Source organism: Centroberyx affinis, unplaced genomic scaffold, assembly GCF_046629955.1.
Source record: "Centroberyx affinis isolate AG114_WGS23_722 - 3 ecotype Tasmania unplaced genomic scaffold, CSIRO-AGI_Caff_v1 ptg002321l_1, whole genome shotgun sequence".
NCBI lineage: Eukaryota > Metazoa > Chordata > Actinopteri > Beryciformes > Berycidae > Centroberyx > Centroberyx affinis.
In genome coordinates this window covers 30001-42500 of record NW_027280590.1, presented here as the reverse complement: position 1 = coordinate 42500, position 12500 = coordinate 30001, and the positions used below count along the sequence as shown (strand labels likewise).

General features: G+C 41.0%; 1 protein-coding gene across 1 annotated transcript in view; it reads right to left on the bottom strand.

The window, feature by feature from the left end:
- The window catches only part of nub1 (negative regulator of ubiquitin-like proteins 1), a 23153-nt gene that overhangs the window by 5410 nt on the left and 5243 nt on the right, over positions 1-12500 (bottom strand). The window contains exons 5-11 of the mRNA XM_071533088.1: positions 11745-11809; positions 10362-10526; positions 7628-7716; positions 6900-7006; positions 5259-5445; positions 3584-3691; positions 1311-1463 (exon numbers count right to left, since the gene is read on the bottom strand). Of these exons, the coding sequence (XP_071389189.1) occupies positions 1311-1463; positions 3584-3691; positions 5259-5445; positions 6900-7006; positions 7628-7716; positions 10362-10526; positions 11745-11809 (874 nt within the window). The remainder of the gene's footprint in view (positions 1-1310; positions 1464-3583; positions 3692-5258; positions 5446-6899; positions 7007-7627; positions 7717-10361; positions 10527-11744; positions 11810-12500) is intronic.

Here is a 12500-nt window from a genome sequence, read left to right as displayed (position 1 = left end):
TCTTCACCCTCTCCCTCTGCTTCAGCTCCTCCCGCTCCTGAGGGACATAGAGAGTTAACATCTACTCTTCTCCACCTCCTCCTCCTCCTCCTCTCCCTCTGCTTCAGCTCCTCCCACTCCTGAGGGACACAGGGAGTTAACCTCTACTCTTCTCTACCTCCTCTAGGGCTGCAACTAACGATTATTTTCATTGTCGATTAATGTGTCGATTATTTTCTCGATTAATCGATTAGTTGTTTGGTTTATAAAATGTGAGAAAATGGTGGAAAATGTGGATCAGTGTTTCCCAAAGCCCAAGATGACGTCCTCAAATGTCTTGTTTTGTCCACAACCCAAAGATATTCAGTTTACTGTCATAGAGGAGGAAAGAAACCAGGAAATATTCACATTTAAGAAGCTGGAATCAGAGAATTTTGACTTATTTTTCTTAAAAAATGACTCAAACCGATTAATCGATTATCAAAATAGTTGGCGATTCATTTAATAGTTGACAACTAATTGATTAATCGATTAATCGTTGCAGCTCTAACCTCCTCCTCCTCCTAACTCCTCTTCCTCTCCTTCTCTCAGCCTCCTCCTCCTAACTCCTCTTCCTCTCCTTCTCTCAGCCTCCTCCTCCTAACTCCTCTTCCTCTCCTTCTCTCAGCCTCCTCCTCCTAACTCCTCTTCCTCTCCTTCTCTCAGCCTCCTCCTCCTAACTCCTCTTCCTCCTCCTAAAGCGACAGTCACACTGATCCGTTGTGTCACTTCAGCTCGTCTCCTCTCTGCCAGTCTGTCTGTTGTCAGACAGACTGATGACTCTCCGTCTGTCAGGTTTCCATCTGTTCTGACAGAAAGTTCAAACCAGCTGAACTTTCTTCCTGGACGGACGGATTGGTCGGCGTTCAGCCAATCAGATCGTTCCTCTGTCTGTTCTGTAGCAGCAGAGGAACAGAGTTCACCTGGTGGAGCGTTGGGAGGACTGGAGGTTTCCAGATCAGGTTCTGACTGAGTTTCTACTGTACAGTCTGTTTCTTCTTCTGTTCTTCTGCCTCGCCGCCATGTTGACGCTCAGAACGAACCAACACACACACACACACACACACACACACACACACACACACACACATCTATCATCAATAATTCTGTCTGTTTTCTGATGGATCAGTGTGACCGCTGCCTAACTCCTCCTCTTCTCCCTCTCCACCTCCTATTCCTGACAGTTAACATTTCTCTCTGGAAGGATCAGGTTCATGGCAGGAGTGTGTGTGCATGTGTGAGAGCAGAGGTTTCTGTGTGAGTGTGTGTGTGTGTGTGTGTGTGTGTGTGACCTGTCTCCTGTTGGTGATGTGTATGGCAGCCTCCTGGATGTCTCCCTGGCAGGCTCTGAGGCCGAGCCGAGCCTCTCTGTCGCTGAAGCCCAGAGACATGAGCTGAGCCATCTTCTCCGAGTCCAGACACAGACGGCCGTACAGAGACTCCACCTGACAGACAACACACACACACACACACACACACACATTCAGAACATACACAGGTGGGACCAAGTCAGCTTTCCTCGAGTCCCAAGTCAGTCTCAAGTCTTGAGGCTCAAGTCTCAAGTCAAGTCTCAAGTCTAAATGTAGAACAGCAAGTCAAGTCAGAACAAATCAAGAGTCCAGTATCAATTTAATATCTTAAAGAAAACTAAATATCTAGGACTTTTCAATGCAATATGGTTTTAATAGGATAAAAACTTGGTAAGAGCATCATGAGTTTGATTTCTATAATCAGTTTCAACTTCAATAAATTCAATCATTCCATACAAATTCAGAAAACAGAATTTAAATTCAGTCGTCTGCTGGAACAAATCTCATCACTTTCAATCTAAGTCATTTACACAAACACAAGATCTCAAGTCAAGACTTTAGAAACCTTTTCAAGTCATCAGAGTACAAGTCAGAGTCAAGTCCCAAGTCACCAGAACCCAAGTCAAGTCAAGTCTCAAGCAAGTAAAACTGTGACTCGAGTCCAAGTCATGTGACTCGAGTCCCCACCTCTGATAAATACAAAATAAAAATAAGAAATCAAAGCATACAATTGACTCAATATTAAACTGATACTGGACTCTTGGTTTGTTCTGACTTGACTTGCTGCTCTACATTTAGACTTGAGACTTGACATTAATGACATGGACTTGACTTGCTACATTTAGAATTGGAACTGGACTTGAGACTTGAGGCTTCAAGTCTTGAAACTGACTCTTTTGTCAAGACTTTAGAAACCTTTTCAAGTCATCAAAGTACAAGTCAGAGTCAAGTCCCAAGTCTTCTCTTCATGCATCAAGTCAAGTCTCAAGCAATTAAACCTGTGACTCGAGTCCAAGTCATGTGACTCAAGTCCCCACCTCTGATAAAATAATAACATTAACTATAAAACACAGAGTCCAGACACAGATGACTGTAGAACGTCTCCACCTGGTGGAAATAATAAATATCTATCTAAAGCCAACAAGACTTTTCCGTTGTTATTGTAATAGAAATAAATAATAGACTCCAGATGATTCTACCAGACTCAGACTGAAGCTAGGATAAGTACAGTGTGGGAGTTAAAGGGGAATGCCGCCCATTTTAACAATTTAAACATGTTATTTCTTAGGGATGAGATGATGTGTCAGTCCGGTGTGTCAGGAACATGAATGGTGATATCAGCTCCATGTTATTCTGCTGTCAGGAACATGAATGGTGATATCAGCTCCATGTTATTCTGCTGTCAGGAACATGAATGGTGATATCAGCTCCATGTTATTCTGCTGTCAGGAACATGAATGGTGATATCAGCTCCATGTTATTCTGCTGTCAGGAACATGAATGGTGATATCAGCTCCATGTTATTCTGCTGTCAGGAACATGAATGGTGATATCAGCTCCATGTTATTCTGCTGTAGTAATCACTAATGAGACTCTTGACCATCACAGTTTCACAAGCTCTCCATCCAAATTATATTATTGTCACTTTGTCTCAGAAATAAACAGAATTCTGCACAGTCAGACTTTGTTGTCACTGAACTTTTATTGATCACATCGGATCCTGGTTGGATTGATCCTGAACCTGAGATCGCGTATCGAACCGTATTGTGAGATACAGATGCAGTGCAGAGCGTTTGGGAGTGCTGTATTCAGAGCAAGGTTATTATAGTTTTGCATTTTTCATTCGTTTTTATTTTTATTTTGTTTTGACTTTTTGTTTTTGTCAGTTTAGTTTAATTAGTTTTTAAAGCGGGTTTACTAGTTTAGTTTTTATTTTTTGAAAATGCTTAGTTTTAGTTTAGTTTTTATTAGTTTCAGTGTTAGTTTTAGTCTTTTTTTGTAATATGGGGTATTTGTCAGGAGCGTGATTCAAAAATTCAAAATACTAGGCTTATGTATGAAATAAATTGACAAAGACGAATACTAAAGACATTTTCTCTATAATTTTAGTTTATTTTAGTTAGCTTTGTAAACACAAAATACAGTTTCAGTTAGTTTTTATTTTTATTTCAGTTAACGAAAATGTTTTTTCACACCTAGTTTTTGTTATTTCGTTAGTTTTCGTTAACGATAATAACCTTGATTCAGACCGGTACCTTGTGCAGCTGGTGTCGGGCCTGGACGTCGTTCCCTTCGATGTAGGACAGCAGACTCTGGAGGAGGTACAGTCTGAGGAACAACACCTCCTCTCTGCCTGTGTTACCCTGGACACACACACACACACACACACACACATCAGAGCTAGGTCGAGACCTGTGTGTGTGTGTGTGTGTGAGTGAGAGAGAGGGAGCAAGAAACTGTCTAGAGGCTATGCACATGCAAGTGTGTATGACTGACTGACTGATGGATGGAAGCAGTAAGTAAAAAAAAAACAGAAAGGTAAAGGAGTTGTTTTACTGTTTAATGGGAAAAACTATCAGTTATAAAGTCATGGGATTCTGAGCTTTGATATGTCCTGTTTTTGTATTCTTCTGTTCCTGTTTTACACTTTTTTTTTTGCCTTTTGTATCGGCTTTATTTATAAAAACTGTAAATGGAGTGTATAATACTTTATTATGTTCTGTTCTTTTATGTAACTTTATATGTTTTATTTATGTATAAGCTTATATGACTATACCTTGTTTATATCAGTTAGACTTTCTCTACCTTTTTTCTTCATAACTGGGCTGTGATCTCCATTCTGTCTAGTTAATATACTTTGTTTTACTTAATATAATTTGTGTTTACAGTGTTTTTCTTCTCTTTTCTGATGTCTCTACATGTTTTTTTCTGTCATTTCTGTGTGTTTTTTGTTAAGTTAAGATTTTTGTTAAGTAAAATAAAAAATAATAATAATAAAAAAATGTTGTGCTGTTTCCATGGTGTGTGTGTGTGTGTGTGTGTGTGTGTGAAGCTATTATAGCACTATCTGAGAAACATGACACCTGCTCTTACAAGATGCTTACTGGCATGAAAGCAAAGCTCACTATTGAATATCACTACTATCACTACTACTGATAGTTCTTCTCCATCTTGGATCCCTTTACACACAGAAAGGACGTCATTTGCCAATATTGAACATTTTCCCCCCAGATGGAAATACAGGGTATCTGCAGGTGTAATAAATGGAAAAAATGCAAAAATATGAATCATTAAAAACTGCCTATTTCCAACTGAACTATAAATGAGCCGCATGAGGAACAGGATAGAAGGAAATTAACTGTTAAGTCCAATCATCAAGCAAAATTTAACTTGATAAGAAAAAAGGTGAAAAACATTATGCACGCTAATAACTGTATTCAGACATTTTAGTCAATCAATCAATCAATCAATCAATCAATTTATTTAAGTGCAGAATCACCAAGAAGCATGGTCCCAATACACTTTACAATTAAAAGAATACATAGGACAAAACATACAGCAAGCAAATAAAATAGTTCAAATAAAACAACCACATTGAAAACATCAACGTTAAAAGGATGTTTGAATATTAAAATAAAACAATCACATTAAAAACACCAAAGTTAAAAGGGTGTTTGAATATAAATAATAAAAATTAAAACAATTTTAATAAAAATTAATACTTTTTTAATTAATACTTTTTTAGGGCTTTAAATTTTGATCATTTAAGACTTTTTCAGACTTTTATGGAGCTGCAGACACCCTGAAATCTGTTGTGAGTGAAACCTCCTCCTCTCTCTGTCTGTGTGTGTGTGTGTGTGTGTGTGTGTGTGTGTACAGTGTGTGTGTGTGTGTGTGTGTGTGTGTGTGTGTGTGTGTGTGTGTGAGCACCTTGATCATGAGCAGCCTCTGCTGCTGCTCTCCGTAGCAGGACAGGAAGCAGTCCTCGGCCCTCTGCAGCCGGACGCGCCCGTCCTCCAGGCAGGACAGGGCCTCCAGCGCCCGGTAGCACCACACGATGTCCAGCTGCAGCACCGCGTAGTTATCCACCGAGCCCAGCAGCCCCGAGCCACACCGCCTGCACACACACACACACACACACACACACACACACACACACACACACACACACACACACTTTACATTCAATTCCTACATCATCAGTGTTTTAAACAGGGTTCCTGCACTTATTTTACAGTTAAATTCCCAAACTAGTGGTGTAACGCAGTGATTCTGATGTAGTCCACATTAGAGCCACAGACCCCCATTTGATGAGATTTTGTTTCTCAGACCCAAATCTGAGAATATTTTTATTGTTAGATATGATTTTGTCCAGAACTCCATGACTGTCTGTGTTGTAGGTAGAGAGATAACAGAGAAACTATGATCAGAACAGTCATTCTTCTTCATTCTCTAATTGTGTTCACTTCTGGTAAACAAAATAATGCTGAAGTTTAACAATTCATCAGCTTGCTGGGGACCTCCTGGAACCCCCTCACGGACCCCTGGTGGTCCCCGGACCTCACGTTGAGAACCGCTGGCATAGCCTTCAGTGTTGATAGGCTGTTACTCGTGACGTGTAACCAGTCAGATCGTGCTGTGGGCGGGACACTGAGCGAGACTACAGAGTGGAGACTACAGACAGAGAGAGGCGGCTGCATCAGAGCCAAAGCAGCACATTTTTAAATTCATTTAACCCTTTTTTTTTTTTTTTTGCTGATCCGAAAAATGATCCGATCCGTGACTCAAAACCATGATACGATCCGAACCGTGAGTTTCGTTGCACCCCTATCCCAAACCTTTCCATAACTTTTCCATCACAAACCAAATTTTCCTGACTGTATTACAGGTGCTGTACTGTAAAGCAACTTTTTCAAATGCTATACTGAACATTTTATTTGTTTGAGACTCACAGCAACCGTTCTGCAGACAAATTGCATTTAATTTTTGTTGCATTTTTCCAAATGACTCCTGCAAATTTTATTTTCAAGTTTACAAAAACAATAAACTTGGTATCATTACGTAAAAATTAGCCATTTTTGTCACATTTTTCCAAATTCCTGGTGGTGGAAACCAACCTTTACAAATGCTATAACATTACACATTTGATTTGATCCGTTGCATTTTAGCCTCCTCATTTTGGTTTGTACAAAAAAATGATAAACTTAGCGTCATTATTTAAACTTTCATGACTTTTCCAAAGGTTTAATGATATTTTCCAGGATTTTCATGACCATGGGAACCTTGCTATAAGTGACCCACAGTAAGGTCGTCAGGGGTCAGAGGTCACGGCACCTTGACTATATTCCTGTGGTCCTAGAAGGATCATGTAAGAGAGACATGCTGGGAAAGACATAAAATAACAGCAGAGGAAAGATGGAGAATGGATTATATTAGAATAGAAATATTAGTTTTCTATCTGTGTGGTGCAGTAGAGTTGTTTCTCTACATCCTGCAGTGTGTTTTGTATCTTTATATTTCATATCAGAGTGTCAGAGTGTGTAAATGTGGAGTTGTAAATCATCTTCCCACCCAAACTGTTCGTCGGCCTGCAGCAGGTGACAGAGAGCGTCGTCGAACTGCTTCCTCTTCATCAGAGAGCGGCCTTTCTCATGGAAACCCATGGCAAGGATCAGAGCCTGGGGAACACACACACACACACACACACACACACACACTCAGCTTGTGTTTCCATCTGAGCACACAGTGAAAAAAAACACCAAAGCTTTACTTTACTGCATACTGATGAATCCCATCCAGATGTTTTCTCCTCTGCTCCTCTTTCAAAATAAAAGCGCTCGGTGGACATGCTGAGAGTCACTTACCCTCAAACACGACAAGGTTAGTAGAGTTTGAGGGCAAGTGAACATGTTCAAGACTTTTTGGTATAATTAATTACTTCATCCTTTTTTTGTTGTTGTTTTCTCTCTTTATTCCTTTACTCTGCTTTTCCTTTTCTTTTCGGTTTCTTTTAATATTCTTTTACTTATTTTCTACTTTTCCCCCTATTTATGTATTTAACAGTATTCCTTTACCTATTGATTTGTTTATATTGTTTTGTTCTTTCTAAACTTTTTTTGGGGTTTCATTACACTATATTGTAATTATGAATGATTGTTATTAAGGGAGACACTCCATAAGCCCCTCAGGGTTTCTTTGGTCTTCTTTGCACATGCTCTTTATGATGTTGGTATACATTATGGATATTTTGTTTGAATTACTCTTTTGTGCTAAATAACACACACACTCTCTCTCTTTACCTTCTTCTCGGTGTGAGGGATCTTGAGTGGGTTTCCCTTCTGGTCAGCGATCTCCAGGAAGGGCGTGGTGTCTGGGTCTTCACTGCCGTCTGACAGAGAGAAACAATAAGGATTATAACACAGTGATATCTAAACCAGGGATTCACAAACATTTTCCCCAACACATTTTCATCTCCAGACCCATTAGATCACAGACCCCCATTCAAGTCTGAGGGAAAATATCTCCAGTAAATCCAGTCTGTGAAAACGACACGGAGAGAGCGACCGACGTATTTCTCTCGGCGGCCCCGGAAAGCGGCGGCACCGACCGTTTCCCCTCGGCGGATCGTCTTCTACTAAAACTCTACTGTGACCGCCTGTCACCCCACAGCGGTCTGTGCTGCGGCAGAGAAAAATAGTTCTGTGATTTCCTGATTAGTGAAAGTTGAGTAACGGAGGAACTAGGGCTGCAACTAACGATTATTTTCATTGTCGATTAATCTGTTGATTATTTTCTCGATTAATGGATTAGTTGTTTGGTCTATAAAATGTGAGAAAATGGTGAAAAATGTGGATCAGTGTTTCCCAAAGCCCAAGATGACGTCCTCAAATGTCTTGTTTTGTCCACAACCCAAAGATATTCAGTTTACTGTCATAGAGGAGGAAAGAAACCAGAAAATATTCACATTTAAGAAGCTGGAATCAGAGAATTTTGACTTATTTTTCTTAAAAAATACTCAAACCGATTAATCGATTATCAAAATAGTTGGCAATTAATTTAATAGTTGACAACTAATCGATTAATCGATTAATCGTTGCAGCTCTAGGAGGAACTGAGTCTGTTTCCTCTCGACTCTGTGGAGACACACACAGCTTTTCTGGAGATATTCTGACAGACTGCTGTGTTTACATGGAGCCTTTTAATCAGAATAAAAACCCCTCATATAAACGCCTCAATCAGAATAAACTGGCCGATCCGAATGAAATTTCATTCCGTGTGAGAGGCTGTTTAACTCTCTTTCATAATCCGGTCGATGGATAAAATTTCATCATGTAAACACTCATTCTGATCACTTTCTTTATCTCGCCTCTTTCTGCACACGCTCACACATTTAATTACGTTTCCCTTTTTTTCCGGGAGGATTGGAATGGATGTGCTTGTTATGAACCCCGGGGCGCTCAGGTTTGATGTGGGCGGGTGGTGCAGCCCGGTTTTATATCAAGTCCTGACTCCACCTCTCCGAGCCAGTTTCAGTTTACAGCGGTGAAAATTACAAATGGAGCCGATCACTGCGGGGGCAAAACAAAACAAAACGTCTTTTTCTGACACGTATGTCGTATGTTTTGATAAAACTGTTGCTTCATCAGAAAGAACAGCAGGAAAGAAATAACCGACGCAGCTCCATCTTTTAAAAACATAAGCTCATGTCAGAGTGCTGATTCAGTGTTTTGCCCATGTCAGAAACTTTTATTCTGATTCCATACTGTGGAGCATGTAAACAAACATCTTAATGTGATCGTTATATTTAGCGCTCATGTAAACACTTGTGTGGCGATCTTCCTTCAGAATGAAAGAAAAATGTCTCATGTGACCACAGCAAGAGGCAGCAGAGCTCACTGCTTCAACTGACAGCTGACTGGAGACAAGACTGTCTGTGGGTCCAAGAGCTACAGACAAGACTGTCTGTGGGTCCAACAGCTACAGACTAGACTGTCTGTGGGTCCAGGAGCTACAGACTAGACTGTCTGTGGGTCCAACAGCTACAGACTAGACTGTCTGTGGGTCCAACAGCTACAGACAAGACTGTCTGTGGGTCCAACAGCTACAGACTAGACTGTCTGTGGGTCCAGGAGCTACAGACTAGACTGTCTGTGGGTCCAACAGCTACAGACAGTACTGTCTGTGGGTCCAACAGCTACAGACAAGACTGTCTGTGGGTCCAACAGCTACAGACTAGACTGTCTGTGGGTCCAGGAGCTACAGACTAGACTGTCTGTGGGTCCAACAGCTACAGACTAGACTGTCTGTGGGTCCAGGAGCTACAGACTAGACTGTCTGTGGGTCCAACAGCTACAGACTAGACTGGCTGTGGGTCCAGGAGCTACAGACTAGACTGTCTGTGGGTCCAACAGCTACAGACTAGACTGTCTGTGGGTCCAACAGCTACAGACTAGACTGGCTGTGGGTCCAACAACTACAGACTAGACTGTCTGTGGGTCCAAGAGCTACAGACTAGACTGTCTGTGAGTCCAACAGCTACAGACTAGACTGTCTGTGAGTCCAGGAGCTACAGACAAGACTGTCTGTGGGTCCAGGAGCTACAGACAAGACTGTCTGTCTGTGGGTCCAACAGCTACAGACTAGACTGTCTGTGGGTCCAGGAGCTACAGGCTAGACTGTCTGTGGGTCCAACAGCTACAGACTAGACTGTCTGTGGGTCCAGGAGCTACAGACAGTACTGTCTGTGGGTCCAACAGCTACAGACTAGACTGTCTGTGGGTCCAGGAGCTACAGACTAGACTGTCTGTGGGTCCAACAGCTACAGACTAGACTGTCTGTGGGTCCAGGAGCTACAGACAGTACTGTCTGTGGGTCCAACAGCTACAGACTAGACTGTCTGTGGGTCCAACAGCTACAGACTAGACTGTCTGTGGGTCCAGGAGCTACAGACAGTACTGTCTGTGGGTCCAGGAGCTACAGGAGGAAGGGTCAGGGTTAGATGGTCTGGTCCTGTAGAGCAGGGACTCAGCCCACCTCTCTCTGACAGGATCTGGAAGCCTTTCTGAGTCCTCTGCAGACTCTCGTTCTGGTTCTTCTTCTTCTCCTCCTCGGCGGTCTGTCGTTTCCTCTCGGCGTCGCTCACCTTCAGCACCATCACCTTACTGTGGTTCTTCACACCCTGCTCCTCCAGGCGCTGGTCTGAGCAACACACACACACACACACACACACACACACACACACACACACACACACACTTGAGAACACTGGAGGGCTTCATCCCAAAACACACAAACAATTAACCCACTTAGAGAAATTCACCAATTCATCAATTAAAACATTCACACTTTAAATTAATTGTTTACTTTATCAGATTCCTGGAATTAAAAATAAATAACTACTAAACTAAAGAACTAAAATCAATCAAAACATTTTATCATATATATCTGAAGAGTTTTAGACCCAAAATAAGATATCCACTGTTTGAAAACCAACACTATCAATATCAAGTATTGATTATCAGGTAACATTTTTTGCAACAACTTTCTGCCAAGAAGAAAGATAGAACAGTTGTGAAACCTTTGTAGTAGAGTCTTATCATAAACACAAAAGAGTCTCCTACTAAATATCAACGGAAGGGTTTGTTTTAGTTTTACATTTTTAATTGAGTAGTATTTATAGGGTTCCTACACATTTTCAATTTAAAATTTCCATACTTTTTCCAGACCTTGATTTGTTTTGCAGATTTTGTCTGGTGTTCAATATGATTTACGCAGACAGACATCTTGCCCCTGCTAACTAGGTCATATCACTGTATAGATGAAGATTGTTCTTCACAGAGACAAATATCAGAATATGTGAGATGATTGGCAGGGTTCCTACACGCTTTCCATTTTAAAATTCCATATTTTTCCCAGACCCTATGTTCTTGACCGGATTTGATGTTGGTGGGTATTTGATATAATGCATGCTGACAGCGGCTGGGTAATAAGAGCGTCCCTCTATCTGAACATTATTCTTCACATCAACAAAAACTGTGGACTCAAAGTGGCTCTACAACAACATAAAAGCTAGAATGATGTGTGTATCGGACCTGAACCGCAACATTTTCCATACTTTTCCAGACATTTTTTTCAAATTCCCAAACTATTCAAGACCTGGAAATGATCAAATTCATTTTTAATACTTTTCCAGACTTTCCAGACCTGCGTAGGAACCCTGTAGTTAGTTTTTACCTTCATTTTGCTGGGTGCTACATCCAAAGTGAAATCAAAGTGTTTTAATGACTTTTCATTTCAGGCCACATGGCAGTAAAAACTACAAACTCTGAACGGGTGTGTTGACTGTTGACGTCCACTGTGTGTTATCTGTGTGTTGACTGTGATGCTAACAGCTAACAGCTAACAGCTAACACTCACCAGGAGACAGAGTTTTCCCGTTCAGGATCAGCTTGATGGATTTGAGGCCGTACTCCTCTCCGATCCTGCAGGAAAAGACCAAACACACTCAACCTGCTACTGAACCTCTGAAACCGTCTGATGGAGTAAGATCAGCTCTGAGGCTGCAGCACAAGTCTGTCTGAGAAGATAATCAGGATTATTCTGCAAGCTACAGTATACACACTCACCGGCCACTTTATTAGATACATCTGTCCCCAGAGTCAAAACTAAACATGGAGGAGCAGCGTTCAGTTTTTATGCTCCACATATCTGGAACAAACTCCCAGAAACCTGCAGGTCTGCTGCAACTCTCAGTTCTTTTAAATCAAGGCTGAAGACTTTTCAGCTGCTGCCATTTAATTAAATCAAATAATTATTCATTTCTTACACTGCACTGTAACTATTTTTCTTGTATTTTATACCTGTCTTATTCTATTTTTTGCCTATTTTTGTTTTCTATTCTCTTAGCTCTTTAATGAACTTTATTTTTATTGTTATTACTTAGTGGGTTTTATTTTACAAAATTATTCATCAGTTGGTGTCACGAACAGGATCCCAACAGGAGTCTAGAGGAACTCTGGTGAGTAGTTTCTCCGCTCTGATCGGATCCACAAACCTGTATTGAGAACTGAAGGACTGCTTGAAGTTTATAATTGTAATTGCTTAGCTGATCTGTGTATTGTTCTAAAGGAACATTTGACAAGTCCTATAGGGGCTGTGGGGCCGGCCTACAGG